The sequence below is a fragment of the Euleptes europaea genome, chromosome 7 (genome assembly GCF_029931775.1).
Source record: "Euleptes europaea isolate rEulEur1 chromosome 7, rEulEur1.hap1, whole genome shotgun sequence".
In the NCBI taxonomy this organism is placed as follows: Eukaryota; Metazoa; Chordata; class Lepidosauria; order Squamata; family Sphaerodactylidae; genus Euleptes; species Euleptes europaea.
In genome coordinates this window covers 8,035,838-8,057,049 of record NC_079318.1, presented here as the reverse complement: position 1 = coordinate 8,057,049, position 21,212 = coordinate 8,035,838, and the positions used below count along the sequence as shown (strand labels likewise).

The window sequence follows — 21,212 nt, the reverse complement described above, 5'->3', positions numbered from 1 at the left end:
ATCAGTTGTAATAGTGTGTCAGGTCTGCATTCCTCTGCTCTCAGCAGCCTGTCAGACTGAGAATGTTTATATTCCGAGGCCTCTCAAGGCCGACCTGTTAACTGCTGAATTCCTGTTCCAGCACTATCACCCGTGGGAATGGCTCCTCGTTGGGAGGGGGGTTACTGTGACCCGTTGTGACTCATGCTTTCCAATATAGGCCTTGCACTGTGCTTCCCGTTCCCAGTTGTGCCAATTTACCTGTTAGCTCTGCAAACCTGTATGTTTTCCAATAAATCAACTCTCTTTTGGACTTCTCATCTGTGGATGTTGTTTGTGGGATTACCACGGGGACAAGTGCTCACATAGTGAGAGATCTCCAGCCACCACCTGGAAGTTGGCAACCCTATACCCTGGACTGGGAGTGGTGAAAAACATTCACAATTGTGACATGTTGTCATATCAAGGGAAGGAAGCCTTGTCCAACACCTATTGTGAGTCTACATATGTACCCAGAAGGGAAATTTGCAACTTTTGAACCTGCCAACTCCTTTTATTTATGACAGTTATATTCTAACTTTCTTCCACGTACTGCCTACATAGGATTCCCAAGACAGTTTCTCATCTGTCTAGACCCAAACATGCTTAGCTTCAGCAAGGTTGATGCATTAGGTGTGTTCAGGAACTATTCCAGTTGGAGTACAGTTGCCAACCTCCAGGTCGGACTTGATCTCCAGACTACAGAGATCACTTCCTCTGGAGAATAATGAAAGACTACATGGATTACAAAGGTCTACATGGATTAATCCAACACACCTTAGAGAGTTCCTCCTTGCCTTGTGGTATTGCCAAAATTGCTATAGTTGCAGTGCATAAGATTTCCTTCTTTAATCTACAGCTGCACTGAATATTGACATATTTACAGCCTATGTTTTCAGATCTAAAAGAGAGATGGGGGTAGAAATATTCACTGTAAACACTTAAGATTGTGGGTACATTTTCATTCTAAGCCATGCCATTATTTCCTTTGGTTAAACAAGATCTGACACAGAAGGGGTACACAGAAAGTATATGGCTGCACAAAACTCTATATTAAGCAATCCTTACAGGGATACCTGCAGGGAACTCTGGAAAGGCTGTAAGGATTGCTTATTATATGGTGAAGATATGAACAAGGACAATTAGGAAGGTTCGTAAAGTGGAACTGACAAAGAAACCCGAAACGGCCGTCTTCTTCATGTGCTGGTTTTCCTTCTGCTGGAATTTCTACTTACCTGCAATTTATATCTGAAAAAAAAAACTCATGGGACTGTCTATGGATTGAAAGCCCATATCAGTTTATTGCAATGGATATGAATCTTTGATGTGTATATAGTTGTATTGAGCGTTGGCTTTCTGTTTGTAATATAGAGTTTTGTGCAACCATATATTTTCTGTGTAGCCCTTCTGTGTCAGATTTTGTTTAACCACATATTGTACACGGAAGTGTCATATTTTTGTTACTTATTATTTCCTTTGGTGGCTGCTGCTGCTGCAGTTTCAAAGCTATTTCCCCCTTCTAATTGATGCTTTGTTTTCCTTCCTGAGGCATGGGAACAATGGTGGGCAGAGCTATATTTCAGGCCACTGGCAAAAAGCAATGAAGAGATTTTGTGCAAAATATTTTAAAACAGTTTTGCCTTTACAGTTTTAATACTTGCATGTCCGAGATTGCTAAAAGAGATGCATTTATTTTTTAAAATACAAGATATAACAAATTGGAGCACTGCTTATTATCAACAGCTGAATTACACATGGCAGAAATATCAGCAAAACCAAGCACCCTATTATAAGGGAAGGCTTAGATTATTAAAAATGTTTCAGCACAGCATACAAACCTTCAAAGATCTATAGTAATTTTTTAAACGATGCAATAGAAAACATGATTGAAACATAAAAATATCCATAGTATAGTCATAGGACAATCATCCAGTGGAAGTTATTAGATGTTCTATACACACATTCTATACAGTTACACACAAACACACACAGACAGAAACATACTCACTCTCTTGCATCTACCATGTAACCTAATGAGCCAAAATTAGGAATTGCTTTTTTGCTTTAAAGTTGCAGTTGTTGTTCAAAATATATAATTATTTCATGTTATTCCCATAGAAACACAAACAAATGATGTAATCACATGGCAAATGCATCAGATTATGAAAGCGAGTTGGTAAATATTGTTTTGCTACAGGAAATGTAATGTTAACAGTATAGCCACCTGACTTGCAATCTTCTACAAAAGGTTGACAATGTACAAAATCTACATTGTCAGGATGGCAGGGTTTTCTGCCTTGGTTCATTTAAGCAGCCTTTTTAATGTCTTCTTTATGTTTATTCTGACAAAGGGAAAAATCTATATCTAATGATTTATACATTCCTTATAAACTATTTGCCCATAGGCTATCTGTGTTTTCCCCAGTTAATCTTCAGATAACAATTTGCTATTTCCAGGCCACCCACCTAAGAAAGCATCATAAAATATACACCTATGTGCCCAATGCACAAAGAAGTCTGTTTTCCGTCATTCTCCCCCTCCATTCTTCCTCCCTCCTTCCAGCAACTGTTGGCTGCTTAAGAGTCTGCTGCATTCAGTGAAGTTGCCCAGACATGACATGCGCTCAGTCTTCTCTGTGGTTGTAGTACGCAGTCATATTCAAGTGTTGCCAAGAGAGTGTGTGGGACACTGAGTGTGAACATTGTGTACTTCTTATCTTTTTTGTATTTTTTGTTTTTTGCTATAGAAGTTATATATGGGGGTTTGTGCTTTGCCAAAATTCCTTTTGTCTTCTTAGAATACAATACTTGGAACACAATACAACATTTTCCCTTAAAAAAAGAAAGAAAGAAAACACAACAGATCAAGATTTGGAGCCCTCTAGTGAATTTAGTGCAGGATACAATTTTTTTTGCCCATCCATATACACAGTAGCCTGTTTTTATGCTTTCTCATGCTCTCACGTGGCTTGTGCTGTTTCTCCTTGCAAATTAGAGCCAAAAGAGGAGACAATGTCAACTCACTTCCATCACAAGAGCCTCTGTGTTACAGGGTAGATGAGCTTTGCTTATAATCCCTCAGGACAACTGAAGCATAGGTGGCACTAGGAGGTGTGCAAAGCACGGATTCAGAGACAGGAGAGCTGGGCACAGAACTGCCCGAAGCCACAGAATCTCGGAAAGGAGATGGAGGTGTCAGTGCTGGGGAGTCTTCCAGAGTCAGTTTGCTGGTTGCCGGTTCCTCTTCCTCATCTTCATCCTCCTCGAGGTTTCCTGGCCTCTCATACACATATTCTGGGATGAGTTTAAACTTCTCATTTTCTTCCTCCTCTTCCTCCCCCTCTTCCTCAGCAGGGGTCGAAACCAGCTCTTTGCTGAACGTGCCCATTGGGACTGGCAATACCTGCTGCTGCATCAATGGAGGGTGGTAGATAGATCTCACTCCGTCGCCCGTACTGGGCACAGGGATCACAGAGTTGAAGTCAGGAATGCCAGTGGCAAATTTGTTGACCACACCTTGCAACTGCCCCATGATGGATCTCTGAGGCGGTGGGAGGCTTTTGGGACTCTGTTCGGGCAAGAACAGGCAGGCTTCGTCTGCTGATACCTGCAGGGGAGGTGTCACTGTGACTCTCCTGTGCACAATTGTGGGAGGACTGCTCAGCTGGCTGAAGTGCACAGACTCACTCTCTGCTTCCTCCACCACATTGTACAGAGTCTTACTGCTGATGTCTGAAAAAGTCAGGCTCTTGCCTTGGGCTGGGTAGCTTTTAGTGAGGGGCTTGATCACTGCGGTCTGGTTGCATCCTGGCTCCTTGCTCTTCACATGCACTGAGAGTCTGTGCCACATATGCTGTCCCTTGGGAACTTGCCTTCCACCTGGTTCAGACCATGACACAGACTTGCCATTAGAACTATGAATAAAACAAAGATGGTTTTATTTGTATTTGTGGTAGGCACACACAGGCAGACTATAAATACATACATAAATAAATAACAAAACATCCCTACAGATGTATTCTGTAATACTGAGTTCTCTCAGGACCCAAAATAAAATGCTATGAGAAATGGCAAATACTCTTGAATCTAACAGTTATTGCTTTTAGAAAGTGAAGCCAACTTATTCCATGGGAAGAACTACGTATTACAGAAGATACATGGTTGCCACCAGAAACTGCAGCATTGAGAACAGTCTTCTCACCACAGTTGCATATCTATGCCTTACTTCTGTCAATGGAAACATGTGGTAGCTGAGTAAGTGGTCAAACAGTGATGTTGTTAGATATTATTTTACTACACATTAATGCAGCAGCAGCTGAACGGGAAGGACCCACCTGAGGTTGTATCTCCACCTGCCCCCCTGGCTGCTGGCACCTGACTCTCCTGCCCCAACCCAGGAGCTGAATGTTACTTTCTCCTAGTTCCCCTGGCACGTTGAAACACCAAAGAGCAAGCCACACATGCCCACTACTGGGTAGGGTCAGACAGTGGGACTAGGGGTGGGTAAAAACAAGGGTGACATGAGGGCAATGGAGTCATGGATGAGACGACAATGGCAGCAAAAGAGGCAGAGGTTGCTGTCCCCCAAAATCTGCCACCTTGCCTCACTTCAGTATAAAACAAGCTCTGAATGAGGAATTAGATGTGAAAAACTGCAGTTTTTGGTGGCAGTAATACATATCACAAAATATGCAATTCTACACAACAGCTAAAACAAGAAGTCTTGATCATAAGAGACTGCAAGAAACTGAAGCTGTTAAGAAACTTTTAGATGACTATTTCCATCAAAGTTCTCCTATAGTACTAGATATTCTCTAATAAATATTGACTTCATCTTCCTTAAGTTTTGAAGATCTTTAAACATCAGGGATTTTTTTTTAAATGATGTGACTAACAGAAGGTATTGCTATCAGTTTCTCATCATTAAAGCATTTCAAGATATATTCCCAAATGCCATCCACTTCACATTTCTAAAAGCCATCTAAGCTTTTTTTCCTTTCACACACTTGTCAGGCAGTTCTGTGATATGGAATCCCAATTCATTCCACCATCCCATTTGTTTTTGGTATTTCTAAATGAAATTGCAAAAAAGAAAGTATTCAAGTCAACCATGTTAGTAATACCTTCCAATTCAGTGACAAAAATCCTTAAACCGAAACCATCCAATATTCTGAAAAAGCTCTAAAGGAAAAGATGCAGTAATTCTCTAGGAAACTAACTTCATAAATATCCTTGTTTTTTAAAGGAATTCTTTCCTGATATACAAAATCTGGTCTGAGGCAGTGAATCCATAGTAAGAAGCTGGTTTCTCTCTTATTTATAGAAGCTTTTGGTTTCATATACCATTTTCCCCACCGTTGCATAGGGAATAATTATTATGACTTTATACCATCAAAAGGGATTCAACCAGTCATGCTTGCCATTTTGTGAGAATCGAGATGTTATTTACATTGTGAAAAGTGGAAGAACTTGCACAATATAGGAAGCTAATTTCTTCAGATCCTCACTAACTACCCAATCCTAACTATGTTTACTTCTGCTTCTCATTGGTTTAATTAATAACAGTGAGATATTAATATCAGAGCTTCTACAGTAAATGCAGGTGAACTCATAATAACTCACCAGGACAAAATAAGCTTATCAAAACTTTTCCTTCTACTGATGGCTATTGCATGTACCTTCTCAAAAAACCCATAAGAAGATTATAAAGGAGAGAGAGAATATTATATGATAACTCAAATACCTCACCAAAACCATGTTTTTAGAGTTGTAGGACAACTTGTGCCCATCTGCAACATCTGTTGTGTACTTTTGACCCATCTGACTTTCATCTCTTGGTGTGATAATATATGGGAATTAGTTTGGATATGATTAAAATAATACTGGATAACTTCTTTAGTTAAAAAAAAGAGCATCTACTGAAACTATACAGATTGGGCATGCTGTCAAACATTTATGCCCCTCCCTCACTAGAAATGTGAAATTTGAAAGAGTCCCTTGCCAAGATTACACTCAGAACAGTAACACAAATTCAGCCTCAACATTCATTATGATGAAAATGCATTAAATACAAATACAGGCATGGTTTATACCAATGAACACAAAATATGCCTTGTTTTAAAAGACCATAAAACTCTGGGTGTCCCTCTGGGTATCCCCAGAGTTTTAGGAAACTGGAAGAGTGATAAAAGGTAAACCATACATACACCCATTTTCCCTGAAGATGCCATAAATATGCTTATAAAATGAAAATACCTAGACACTACCAGATAGAAAGGCAATGTAAACAATGAGAATCAACATCACACCAAATTAAAGCAAGGCAAAGTGCAGTGCAATGCACATATGACTTTAGGTAGCACTGTTTATTTTTTTTCTCTTTTTCTTCCTGAGTTACATTCCCCCCTTTTAGTCCATAAGTATTTATGTAAGCCTCCTTCCAAGTCTGCCATTTCTAGTCTTACTGCTCTTTGCTCTGGATTATTTATCCAGTCCATAATCCAAACCAAGACCACTTCTTGGTAATATTCCGTTCTTGGCCTTTTGGCGAAGATCAGGTATAGACAGCACTGTTTATGAAGAACTAAACAATTCTTGGAAGCCCCTCTCATTGACTGTGTTTGTAACTTTAGATGTTATGTTTAAAATAATGAAAATAACCCATTTAAACTAATTCTGCTTATGTGCCTGCCCAACACATAACTGCTATGAAGACCACTCATACGCTATCTAAGCTTCCTTACCAGGAGTTGGTTGTGTTTGTAGATTTAGATTAGAATTGAAGCATAGTAAACATATGATAATGCAATATGCATGCTTAGAAAGAATATTTTCAAGATCAAACTTGATGTATAGTTGGGATTTTCTTATCCTGTTCTGAATAAGGACGTTTCTGTGAGAATATAAGGTATCTGTTTCCTGTTGCACTATGTTTGGATGGTATAGGTTGTCAGCTGAAGGGTGGATGGCCCTGCCTTGCACAGCAGGGTGGGGAGTGGAAAATGTTAAACTAGATAGCTGTCTTTTTGAGCATTATGGTTTTGAAGTTCATCTGTTTCTCAATTACAGGTCTACAGACCCATTGACAAGGTGAAACGTCTTACATGGATAGGGATTCGATTAGAGTCTTTTCAAAAGGAATGGGTTCTCAGCTTAATTTATTTGGCAGGGACTTATTATTATTAGGAATGGGAAATAAAGTAAGCTCCAAGTTTGGATCTGATAAAGGATTAATGTAATGAGATATTCCTAACATGGGAACTCTGACCATAGGTGTGTGGGAGCAGGTTCTACAGTTCTATTTATGTGGGGAAAGGAAACAAAAACACTGCCCTAAGCAACGATGTTTGAATGGCTATGCTGATCTATGCACTGTGACAATACGCGCACATCAACCAAACAAGCCTACATGGACAAGATACACAGAACTAATACATTTATAATTTTCCCCTGTGATAAAGGCATTTTGATGCTGGATTTGCTTTCCATGGACCGTGTTTTGAACAGGGAAATCCAAATAGTCACAAGAGGCAGGGACAGGAAGGATCCATTTCAGAAAAATCTCTATAGGTTGCTATAGGTAAAATACACCAAACTGAGCCCTTTTCTATTGAACACTGCAGAAAAGCAGTTCATATTGGATTGCACCTATATGGTTTACATTTTGTATTATAGTTTTGTGTTATATGTAGGTATCTTAATGATGTTTCAGTCTTTCAAATAGAGCTTTAATGTATGCTGAAGACCTAACTTTGCCATTAAGTATTCCACTATATAGTTTATTCACACAAAATCAGGAATGAATGTATGCCTAATAGTTTAAATCCATGTAGGACAGCTTACCTGATCTTTAGCTATAAGATCAGGCATGCAGTTCAGTTTTGTCTAAGATAATTCTACTTATTAAATTATTTTATCAGTCCCAGTATCTGTGACAGTTGGCACCTATAAGCTATAAACTGATTTAAAGGGAGAGAACAGGCTATAACGGGTTTTAATCACTTTTGTGTCCCCCCCCCTTCAATATTCCCTAGGATCACCTGGGTCCTGTACACAGTCATCTACATTAAACTCTGTATTTCATATCTTTCACCAAAGCCATAGGTTGTTAAAGCCTCCCCAACAGGCAACTGAAGTTCACCGACCCAGGCTGTTGAGAAGAGTGGGGCACAACAAAGATGCAGAAAATGTGGTCATTGAAAGAAGATAGGATAATTTCACTTCCATGCAAAACTGTGAAAAGGGGGAAAGTGTTGGCTAGGTGGTGGGGGGAAGAGAAGTTAACAAGAAAAAATATATTTTGCTTTCTTTTTGCAACTGTCAGCAAGCATTGACGTGACAACCACTAAAAACAACCAAAAAATCTTTCAAAAATGATTCCATAGTGTCCTCTGAAGAGTATATGGACAAGCAAGAGTCAAGGCAGTGTGAAAAATGGGGCACATAAGCAATTTCCCCACCATTAATGGCATGCACCACATTTGTCCCATTATCAGAAACGATAAAGTCATGAGAAAGAGAAAACAATGGGTAAAAAAAAAATCCACTGTTTGTCATGCAGCTTCTCTTACACATTCACTGCAGTTTGAGGGTTTTCAAAGCTGCACATGTGCCGACGGACACTGGCTGGTGGGCGAGAATTCTGGCTGCCTCTTCCTGAGGATTGAAAAGAAAAACACACCCAGTGAGTGGTTATACACGTGCACACACATGGCGGTTGTACCACTCGGGTGCCTGTCTCTGTCCTCTGCTCTTCAGAGTTCTTCTCCACATCTGCCTTACCTAGTGGTTTGGATAAGAAGTTCCATAGATGACCCTGGAAAAATTGTTAGCATTTGAAATTCAGCATTGTCCTGGGGCTAAAATGAGATATGACAAGTGACCAAATAAACTAAATAGCTATGATGCTGACCCAAGTGGAAATGACTCCCATTCTGGTAATCTGGTTTTCTGCGGTGGGTGTAACAATCGATTCCAAGGGGACCGTCAGGCAGGGAAGTGTCTGCAAACAAATCAGCTCTTTCCCTCAGGCTATTAATGTGTCTGAAATATGAACATATGTGTGGGTGGCAAAGTTTTGTAAATATTTTAGGGTTTAGTAACTATTTGCAAGTTATGACTATTTGTCATAATTTGCTTTTTCTAAAAAATGCTATGCAATTTAACTTTCAATATGGATGCCTTTTTAGGGCAATTACTATGGCCACAAGGATATGAAAGAAATAACAAATTAAAGCATAAAATATGTAAATTTGCTGAAAAACAGTTATGCCATTTTGTCAAAAATGTCACAGGAACTTGAGGAAAAAGGAAAACTCTAAAGGTAAACATAGGCTGACACCAGTCAGTCTGTAAGTGTCCACCCCCGCCACAGGCTGAGCTGGTGTAACATCATGGAATGTTCACCAGTATCCTAACTATTCTGGAGTGAATTATCACTTTATAGCGACTATTAACAGTAGAAGTTGTTTGCTGCTGGTGTGAAAGCATAAAAGGTAGATAGATGTGTATTTAGAAAAGAACAGAATAGCTTGCTGGGAAGTTTTTTGGGTGGGGATGGGTTTTTTAATACTGTTGTCCTAAATTGCTGCACGCAAGGAACAATTAATGGAGTTCAGCCTGGCTGCTCTTTGGCTGTCCTGTATATGAAAGCTACATTGTAAATGCAGGCTGATATTTAAATAGATTACACTCTCTAAATTGGAATTAAATTTCTGTTCAGTTGTTGTTGTTGTTTTGGCCTTGGATATACTGTTCCTAAAAATAATGTTGCCAACATTAAAATAAAATCTTTTTAAAAATTATGAATGCTGAGTTTTTGTTGGTCCGTTGTACATATTTGATTTAAGAGGTAGTGCAATCCCAGTCAGAGTTACACATGTCTAAGCCCAGGACTTCAATGTACTTGGAAGGATATTATTCTCCTTAGACAGCACTGTTTGTGTAGGTTGACAGAACAAGGATATAGTGGTCATGAAAGCACAAACTAGTGTGGTATGGGCAGTCTAAGGCATTTGAGGACTCTGGTGAAGGAAGGGGGACTTTTAAGATGAATAATAGTGGAGGAAAGGAGAGGGGATTCGCAGCACAGAGGCGGAGCAGAATCAGGTTGCTGGCTGAAAGATGACAATGGCAGGCTTGCAATTGATGGTTGTGGATGGAGCTGCTTGATGCTATATAATCAACTGGGAGAATGGGTGCCTAAACATGATGGGGGGTCTCCTGTAATTTCAGAGGCATTCATGGCACTATAGACATGGATCTGGTTGTCCCATCTCCCTTTCCTGTACAAATGAGGCATGGGACAGGACTGGCAGGGCTGGAGACTTTCCTGCAAATCAGAAAGCACGGGATAATATGGAGCCAGCTCTTGCCTTCCCTCTGTCAGGTCTTGGGGGAAGGCACTTGCCCAGAAGTCTTACTTTTGCACCTTGGAAGTACCTCATCCAAACAAGCACTGTTGCCTTTATTAGAAGGGCATTCAAGGACCTGATGAGAACAGGAAGTTTATGGGCACAAGCAGTACTGGAGCTGACCAATCTTCTTTAATGAAGGGTTTGGAGGGGAGCTATTGGGGCAGCTGGAATCAAATGGATTAGGCACAATGCTGATAAAGCTTTGACAAAGGAAGTCTTGGAGGGTAGGGGAGCTTGCTTCCTCTACCCATGAATAGATTATGATATGCTGCACCTGTACAGGGATGAGGATGTTCACCACTCTCTCATGGGTTGTGACAAGTGCTGAGCAGCATTGTCCCAAACCTGGTAGAGGAGAAGAGGAGGGGGGAGGGAGCTTGGCACCCCATGCAGGCAAGAAAAAGCAAGGTTGCCTAATACATTGTCGAAGGCTTTCACGGTCAGAGTTCATTGGTTCTTGTGGGTTATCCGGGCTGTGTTACTCCTCTGAAGATGCCTGCCACAGCTGCTGGCGAAACGTCAGGAAAGAAAATACCAAGACCAAGGTTACACAGCCCAGATAACCCACAATAACCAATTGCCTAATACAATTTAACCCTTTAAATAGGTAGCATAAATTAGTTGAACCCCTACTTGTGTGTCTTGTGTGCTTATGTGGGGGGGGGGAGTACCTGGGAAAATCTCTTTTCTACAGGACACCAGGAGATACAGGAAGCAAGGGAGCCATGGAACGATTAGGGCCACAGTGAAATTGTTCCATTTTTGTTCTCTGTCAGTTGCTGCCCAGAACAGGAGGACATGCTGGGCTTTGAGTAGCTAAGTGGTTGAGCTGGCAACAAGCCTAGGCAGAATTCCATGAAACGTGGTATGTCTGCATGTAAAGATTCTGTTATGCGTAGCTGGTTTGTTTGTCTTCTATACAGGGTTTGTCGAGCATGATGGCTAGCACAATGTCTGGCTTAACATGAGTATCTTGTTGAAAGCTTGGTTCTATGTTTCAGAGGCAGAGTGGACCAGCAAATTTATTTTTGCTTGTTTGTCAACTTTGCTAGGTTCTGGCACAGAATTACTGCCACACAGAATTTGGGGGTGGGGGAGAAGAAGGGGGGGAATAGTTTTGCTTTAAGAGAAAGGAAACAAAAGCATGCAAAACAAACTCTTGCAAATGTTGCCCATAACTAAATCATCATTGGGCACAACAATCAAATTGCATTTGGCTGAAAACAAAACACTCTTGGATAGCATGACTGCTACTTCACATGATTTCAAATGTTCGCATCACATCACACTTGTGTTGGGGTAGTTTCAGTACACTGAGTGCATCTACCTTGGTCTTTCTATTCCTTTTAATTTCTTTCAACTAAAAACCTTTCCAAGCAATGGCAAGATCTTCAGAACAAAATCCAGTGGTGGTTTGAAACTTAGCTACCGTGATTTCTTCTACCATGTAATTTCCAAAATTTCAATGTTTCCGAGTAACAGCAAAACCCCAAGCAAAGTTATACCCTTCTAAATCCAGATAAGTCAATGGGTTTAGAAGGGTAAAACTGTTTAGGATCACACTATAAATGTCCCAGATTTAATGAAAATCTGATAGTGAAACTTAATTTTACTACTTTTTTAAAAAAATTATCTGAGCCATGTGTTTTTTCTGATAGCCTTGGTACAAATAATTTAAAAAGGTATACTCTAACTATAGTAAGAAATTATGCTCTATATGTTTACAAACTTGGCAGAGAACGATATAAGATTTATCCTCAGTGGACAAAAAATTCTCTCCCTACATCTCATTTTTTAAAACTAGAAAGTTCAATCTACTGAATCAACAGAAAAAGTATAGTAAAAACATAGTGTAAACAAACAGTTAAAATAGTACTTCTGCTCTAGGAAGAAAGTAAATGTAGGACTCACCAACTGCCAATGTCGTACACATACTTTACCTAATCCAGTTTGGAAGATGTTTGTTAGGTGGTGCATGAGTGTATATTTCAGGAACCCCAGAGGGGCTAAACTCAATTGCAGAACTCTTTATGTACAAAGACACATTATGTACCACTTTGAGTGCTTCTCAGCAGGAGACTGGCACAGTAGTAGAGCCCTCTTTACAATGATGTGCCCATGCTTAATCCCCCCATATGATTAAATGGCAGCTTTTCACATGTGTGGTAAAATTCTCCTTATCATTTGAGATCACCAAGTATGAAACAACTTACCTCAGGGTACTTTGGTTTTCATCATGGTGTCTGTGATTCCAGAATACAATAAAGAGGTGGAACTCTGGAACTGGTACATACAACATCCTAATTTTTACCATTAGCATATAGTGGGTGGTGGATATACAACTCTATGATCAAATATTTTAAAACATTTAAAAAAACCAAGCTCAGGAAACTTGATCTTTCACAGGGGCCGTATGGTCACCAAGGAGGTTAAAAAAAAGGTAAAGGTAGTCCCCTGTGCAAGCACTGGGTCATTACTGACCCATGGGGTGATGTCACATCACAATGTTTACTAGGCAGGCTTTGTTTACGGGGTGGTTTGCCATGCCTTCCCCAGTCATCTACACTTTACCCCCAGCAAGCTGGGTACCCGTTTTACCAACTTTGGAAGGATGGAAGGCTGAGTCAACCTTGAGCCGGCTACCTGAAACTGACTTCCGTTGAGAACTGAATTCAAGTTTGTGAGCAGAGCTTGGACTGCAGTACTGCAGCTTACCGCTCTGTGCCACAGGGCTCCTATCCTCACCAAGGAGATGATCCATAAATCTTGGAAGAGCCTTCAGAACTTTTTGGGGTTAATGGGGGGGGGATCCAGGATTTTAGGAAGAGACTCTCCCCATTTGCAGTGGCTTCTAACAGCCACTGGAGGAGGCAGCTGTTTTATACTAAATTTGCTTTGGGGATAAGATCCCAGAACTAGATTTCTCCCCTTGGCTCTTAAAAAGTGGTACACAGCAAATAGGAATCAGAACCAACATTTGAAATTGCTGAAGGCCATCTCTCTGTTGGAAAAATATTTGTGGTACATGTGGGAGGAAGGAAGGCATTATTTCTGGGGACAAGGATGGGACACTTTATGCTCTGAAGAAACTCTACCTCATGAACATGTACCTGTGCGAGATGTGGGAAGCCTGAAGCAATCCAAAGATATATAGCACAGGTCTCCTTTGTATGTTATTTATTGTAACAAGCATTTATATTCATGAACTATGACACATCTATGTTTGTTCTGAGGACAGTACGTGCAGGAATCTCTTAAGTGCAGAGATGAAACATTCCACCTCTGGGAACAAACATTTGGAAAACATAACTTCATGCCCCTTGCACTTCTATTCTGCTTATTCTGCAAGAAAAACATTACTGTTTCTATAGAAATTTTTTCTTAAGTAAGATGCCACCACAAATTCTACCAGGAAGACTTCCCAAAGGTAAAGATCCCCATATTTTACTAGATAACCATCTCCCTTTCTTTAGGCAACAGACACTTACATACAAGGTAAAAGGTAAAGGTAGCCCCTGTGCAAGCACTGGGTTATTACTGACCCATGGGATGATCTTACATCACAACATTTACTAGGCAAACTATGTTTATGGGGTGGTTTGCCATTGCCTTCCCCAGTTATCTACACTTTACCCCCAGCAAGCTGGGTACTCAATTTACTGACCTTGGAAGGATGGAAGGCTGAGTCAACCTTGAGCTGGCTACCTGAAACCAACTTTCGTTGGGATCAAACTCAGGTTATGAGCAGAGCTTTGTCTGCAGTACTGCGGCTTACTTCTCTGTGCCACGGGGCTCATACATACAAGACAGAGCTAACAGGGCTGGTATGGAGTCAGCCAAAAAGACTGGATGATCTCTCTCTCTCTGTGTGTAAAGTGCCTTCAAGTCGCAGCCGACTTATGGCAACCCCTTTTGGGGTTTTCATGGCAAGAGACTAACAGAGGTGGTTTGCCAGTGCCTTCCTCTGCACAGCAACCCTGGTATTCCTTGGTGGTCTCCCATCCAAATTCTAACCAGGGCTGACCTTGCTTAGCTTCTGAGATCTGACGAGATCAGGCTAGCCTGGGCCATCCAGGTCAGGGCACTGGATGATCTAATAGCACATAATGTGGGATGGGGGCCCTGCAAGGTCCAGGCCGGCCAATAGATTTGCTGTATACTGTCGCTGCACTCAATAATATGCTTGACAGAACAGCTCCACCTTACAGGCCTGACAAAACTGAACTAGATCATTTAAAGCTTTGGTTTCCCTAGGCAGAGCGTTTCATCAGGTAGGGGCCAGGGCTGAGAAAGCCCTGGCCCTAGTTGAGGACAGCCGGTTAGCCTTTGGGCCAGACGCCACCAGTAGGTTTTTAGATGACGACCATAAGGTTCTCACAGGCATGTATAGGAGAAGGTGGTCCCAAAGATACAAGGGTCCCAGTCCATGTAGGGCTTTGAAGGTCAACACCAAAACCTTGAACCTGATCTGGTACGCAACTGGAAGCCAGTGCAGCTGTTGAAGCACAGGCTGGATAAGTGCTTTCCATGGTGCCCTAGCAAAGACATGCACAGCTGCATTCTGGACCAGCTGCAACTGCTGGAGCAGTCTCAAAGGTAGCCCCGCATAGAGCGAGTTGTAGTAGTCAAATCTGGAGGTGATTGTTGCATGGATCATTGTGGCCAGATCGGCAGGTGACAGGTAGGGCAGGAGCTGGCACTCCTGGTGGAGAAGGAAAAAAGCTGTCCAGGCCTCGTTGTTAACCTGGGTCTCCAAAGAAAGAGAGACATCCAGGATCACACCCAAACTCTTGACAGAAGGAGATGGAACCAACTAAGGGCTGGGAGTTGGACTACCCGATCTGGACCTCCCTGACCTAACCAAAGGACTTCCATCTTTTGGGGATTTAGCTTCAGGGGCTCTGTTTCAGCCATTTCACTATGACTCCAAGGCACTCGGTCAGGGCCTCAGAGAGAACATCCAGCTGGCTGCCCATCAACAGAAAGAACTGGGTGTCATCTGCATATAGATGATAGCCCAGCCCGAAACTCCACACCAACTAGGCGAGGGGGCCACTTGCACTGGCTAAGTGGGCACTAACGTTGGCGTGGGGGCATTTGTGCTGGTGTTGGGGAGCTGTGTGGCCGCTTGAGCCACGGACACTGGCAAAGCCAGTGTTTCCCCGGCGCAAGGGCTCGCTCTAGTTTCGAAGGGATACATTCCTGGCATCAAAGGTTGCATTCCTTTTGGCCCAGGAATGCACCTTTTGCAGGCACCGAGTTAAGCACGCAGAAAAGTAGGCATAGCCCTGTGAAACTCTATGGAGAGTTTGTATACAACTCTCTATGGAGAGTTTCACAGTGTTTTTAGCAAACTAGCCTTTTCTGCTTGCTGCACCCAGAAGCAAGCTGCTCTAGAGGTGGCACGGTAGAGTCGTCCCCAGCAAAACTACCCTGCTTTTAGGATTGGGCTGTGCATGTCCCAATACAAGTAAAAGTACTTTTAAAAAGTAACATGTGAACTAGTCAAGTAGGAAATTAAATTGTAACTTGTATGTATTTTATTTCTGAAATTTTATGCTAGAAGGGTGATAGATTTTGGCACGATTATACTTTTGTCCAATTATACATTTGTGTCCAACTATGTAAACAAGGACCATTTTGTGTATTTGCAAACCTTCACATACATGCCTCTTCCTATTTAAGTACTGAGATTCATTATGTCTGATGTCATAGAATTATGTAAGTAATAAGGGATTGGATTAGTGTTGCCAACCTTCAGGTGGGGTCTGGAGACTGATCTCCCAACCACAGAGATCCATTCTCCTGGAGGAAATGACTGCTTTGGAGGGTGGAGTTATTGGCATTATACCCTGCTGAGGTCCCACCTCCTCAAAACATCACCCTCCCCATGGCTCCGCCTCCAAATCTCCAGGAATTTCTCAACCAGGAGTTGGCAACCTTAGGTTGTATACAGACTAACATTTCCACAGGCACAATGACCTGCCCACAGAACACAATTGGCTCCTCCCATAGGAGCTTGAAACACTTTCCCAAAAAGGACATTATTCTACAGGCATTTTGGGCTTTCATAGGATGGATGAGGTAGGAAGATTGTTCTCCATGGGCAGAGGTCCTTGTGCCGTTACTCTAGATCCAAGCCAAAATGTGAGAAAAATGTTGCTAAAGGATCCAATAACAGAGTACTCATAACTCCACAGCTATCTCTATCTTTTTCCCATCTGTAAACGAAAAATTATATCTGACATACAAAGTGTTGGTTAGGTTCACCTATGGGGCTTGCACTAGTCAGTGGATTTTTTTTTTTTTACTTTAAAAAATTTGGACTGCTATATCACAAACAAGTTTTGAAAGTACCCCACTAATTTCTAAAATGTTTGCCATGTGGCATAGAGGCGACAGTTCAAGTAGAGGTCCCTTGGACTCATAGGGCTCACAGAGTACTGCTTGCTAGTGTCACATGACACTAGGCTTTTTCATCTAATTTTTATGGCAGATGGTCATTGAAAAATAGAGACATAAACAATACCATGAGATCTTTCAAACATTATAAATATGCAGATGTTTTTACTAATTAAAGAAAAGGGCCATGATTCACAAAACTGCATAACTAATTCTGCATATCAAGCAAAACCATGGACTATTTTCAAAGCAGCTCTCTCTTTCAAAAATTTTCAAGCCGCATGCTAACAACTTTTAAACTTGGGCAAAGCCAAAAGGTGTTTGTGATAAGCAAATGGGATGCTGTTTAAAGTTTTTTTCTGTGTCGTTCAAATACTGTGTCTCTGTGTTTCCTAACTTGATGATCTTTTTCTCATTAGCTTTCCAGGCATCATCTTTCCTGCCTGTCAAAAGAAATGTCTGTCTTCCATGGCATCACAGCAGCATTGCCACTGGCTGGGAGAGAGGGACCTGTTGATGAGAGGGGATTGATAACAGAAATGAAATAGTGCACGTTCATTCACTATTTAGCTAACATGGAAGATCTACATTCATTCTGCAGAGTTCATTGACCTTGAAATTTAAAAAAAGCACCCCACTTTAAAATCACCAATCTCACCAAGTCCATCAGAAGACCTAGTATCTAATGAAAGACAACAAACACTTTGTAATTTTTTTTATAACTAAGGAGGATTGTGATGTCAAAGTACAGGAAACCATTGTAGTACTTTCAGAAGGTAGACATTTTGATCTTCTGTAAAACAGCTAGATTTGAGACCAGTAGCATCTTAGAGACCAGCAAGATTTTGGGGCATGAAAGAGATACATCTGATGAAGTGAGCTTTGACTCTTCAAAGTTTATACCCAAAAAATCTTATTAGTCTTTAAGGTGATGCTGGACTCAAATATAGTTGTGGTACTTGTATATTTCCTCTTCTAATATAGTATGAAGAGTGCACTTTTTCAAATCCAGAAGATCATACTCCAAAGGCACACTAGATGTTATATTGGGAGACCTGTGAACAGATTTCCCAAGCATTTTAAATAGACAAATAGAAACTGTACAGGGCCTGAGTTTCGACTGGGATTACAGTGCAGTACAAAAGGGTTTTAATCAATCCCAGGCACTGTTTTACCATTCAAAACTGATTTCCCCAAGCTGTTATCAAGCTGGGGAAAAAAAAGACTGGCAAAGATAGTAAATGCCTTCCTGTTCCAGAGCTAATAATGGCAAAATGGTACAGGAGCCTGTGACTCTTGGTGAATATGAATATCAATCAGGGTCTAACGTGGCAGCAGTTTATCTTAAACAAAACAACAGTGGACAGATCCCAGTGTTTTGCCAAGTGCTAAGCTGATTGTCACTTCTTCTGTAGTGAGAAGGAGAAATGGGGTGAAATGGCTCCCTCTTCTACCAGCATATGAAGGTCAGTAAAGCAAGCTTTCTGTTTGTGCAAGAGGGAATGGGTGATCTTCTTTCCCATCTCCTCCATCTTTATGCATCTTTCTGCCTGTCCTTTTGTCCATGATACTCCCACAGCCACCAACAGTGAGTGCTCAATGCTCTACTGCAAGACACCTGCCAACAGCAGGGAGAAGGGAAGTGTACAGGCTCATAAGACTGGAAGTGAATCCCCCTGGTACATCATCTAAAAGGTTTCCCATTAAAAAAACTACAGAAAGGGGACGACGGAAGGTCCGTGACTGCACAGTTTCCTGCTGACTTCCTACTTCCTGTTTGCATATCGACCTAGAGTGTCCAAAACAAACTTGATGGTACTTCAAACTTTAAAATGCACTTTTTAGCTTTCTCTTGAAGACTTCTTGTGGAAATTTCTAGCGATTGGACTTAACATGAACTATTAATCTACCCATATTCTGGAAAATCAACTTTTAAGACTTGCCAAAATTAGTGAAATAAAAAACCAACCATCAAAGTATACTGCAATACCTGCAACATCTAAACTCTAAGAACCCTTCCAAGAAGTAGATATGGAGAACAGAATTCAAGACATGTTTGCTAAGCAATATGAGATAATCACAGAACAGTATGGACAGTTCTCGAAACAGATGTCAAAGCAGATGGATCAAATGACCATTATGATGAATACCTTCATTGCTTCTATCCAGTCAACTGCTCTAAAAATGAATGAGAAAGACCTTGAAGTCCTTAAAGAAGAACCTTTCCTTGTCGAGAGTGCCCAGGAACAGAAGAACTCATCAGAGGAAGTGGAAGGCCTCAAAAAACAAATCCGGCTGATAACAATGGAATTGAATGTGTCTCAGTTTGAGTTTGATTTTTTCAACCTGTATGATGAACTGTTCACTATTTGCTTGGAGGATTTAATGAGTAAAAAACTGGAGTTGCCAGAATCTTCTTCTTTGAATTTGGGATGGAACAGAATGCAACATGGATCTACAATGAAGACCATCGATTTGTTGAAGAGGCTTCACTAACAACCTCCAAGGATGTTTTACGACACTTACTGTTGATGGGGAGGGGAAGGAAACGCTGGAAATTCCGGGCAAAGGGATAAATGTGGTCTTCATGGTCTTTTTTGGTGATATGATTAAAAGGATTTGATTAAAAGGACTGGCCTAAGTGGAAATAGAATCATATATTAATTGAATTATAATATTTTTGAGACTATATATGATAATTGGATTACTAGAATTACAACATGTCTGAAATGAATGCTAGGGATATATGAAAGATTTATAAAACATTTAATTCTTAATAGAAAAGGAGGGAGATGTAGGAGAACTTAATATTTTTTTATTTTACATTTTTTTGAGTATATACAAATATCTAATAGTTCCTTTGTTTTTATTTTGTAAAAATTTAATTCTTAATGGGACCATTTAAAGAATACTGTTTAATCTAATCCCTTGTTTTTACTTTTTAATTTTTGATTAGTACTGATTTAATAACTTTAGATAGGATAATAATATGTTTATTAAAATACTATTGGGATTAGTTCCGTTAGCAAAAGATTACATAATTTACTTTATGATGGAAGAGGGTGAGGGGAAGTCATATTATTGATGAATTGTATTAATATATTTTTTACTATCATTATATAATTGAAAAAACAATAAAAAATATTTTTTTTAAAAAACAGTGGGTGCTCAATGGAGTGGCAGGGGGGAAAGGAGGGGACCGATTGGCATCCCATAGCAGCATGTCATCATTTCTTGCAGCATAAATGGAAGGATGCTTTAGGATTCTACGTTTTTACCATAGAGTTTCAGGAAAATCTTAGAGCATCCTGTGATGCAATGACGTCACTTTTGGTTATGCAGCCAGAAGTGATGTTGCAGTATTGCAGCATGCTATTTGGGTAAATCTCTCCCCTCTCCCCAGTGTCCCAGGGGTTGCCAGCCGAGGAATTGTTTACCAACTGAATTGCTTTATCTAATGACGGATGTTAACAGAACTTGATCGGCATATACATTTGTTTTTAATGTATGAATTCCCAACCCTTGCCTATGATTTACCATTTCTTCTAAATATAGAAGCAAATGGTTCAATATGTAAAGTGTAAATAATACCAGAGATAAGGGAAAGCTCACCTAAGTCCCACATTTCAGTTGCTTTAATGGAGGAGAGTAGATTATGGCTCAGAGTTGCATGATGAAATAGCCATTATTTTCAAGGCCTGACACAGAAATAACCTGGCAACTTTCCAGTGATGTTTATGGATGTGCAGGACAGAGCATAGTACCGCTTGAGACCTGATTTAGTGGTCTCATCATATATTAAGTAACCTGGTAACATATTTTCCATTTTAGAGGGCAAACAGTTTGTCTTTACTTAAGTCTCTTCTCCTAATTGCTTTGTTTTCCTTGTGATTCTCTGCAGAACTTGGCAGATGTCTAGTAATGTGTACAATGGTTTCAAATTTTAATTGGATGAAAAATGGAATCCAGGCCATACATGATTATATTTATTCCCTGATCTCCTCATATGATATAGTGGATTTTTTTTCTAGAGAAAATCTTACTGAATTTTATTTCTTTTAGTAATTTTCAAAAATGTAAGTGGATCATAGGCATCTAGCATTAGCATCAACAGTGAACACTTTATTGACAATTCTATATGCCATGTTCATGGGAAGGTGACACAGGGTCTATAAAGAAATTCAAAGTACTCCAAAGAGAATTCTCTTACCCTAGCAATACAATCCTAAGGAGAGTTACTCCAGTCTAAGCCCATTCATTTTAAAGGGCTTAGATTAGAGTAACTCTGCATAGGATTGTGCTCTAAAAGGCTTCACCATGTGTAGTATCCTGCCATGTGGCAAAGATGCATCTTTAAAAGGTAAAGGTCCCCTGTGC

The 21,212-nt window shown here is 40.5% G+C and overlaps 1 protein-coding gene across 2 annotated transcripts in view; it reads right to left on the bottom strand.

The window, feature by feature from the left end:
• Positions 1 to 2,871: 2,871 nt before the first annotated feature.
• Positions 2,872 to 21,212, bottom strand: part of GRM1 (glutamate metabotropic receptor 1) — a 350,797-nt gene continuing 332,456 nt past the window's right edge. The window contains exons 8-9 of one of the 2 annotated variants that reach the window (XM_056852642.1): positions 8,589 to 8,673; positions 3,797 to 3,932 (exon numbers count right to left, since the gene is read on the bottom strand). In XM_056852642.1, the coding sequence (XP_056708620.1) occupies positions 8,613 to 8,673 (61 nt within the window). In that variant the 3' untranslated portion in view covers positions 3,797 to 3,932; positions 8,589 to 8,612. Of the gene's footprint in view, positions 3,933 to 8,588; positions 8,674 to 21,212 lie in introns of both variants that reach the window. The other variant, XM_056852641.1, reaches the window with a different exon arrangement.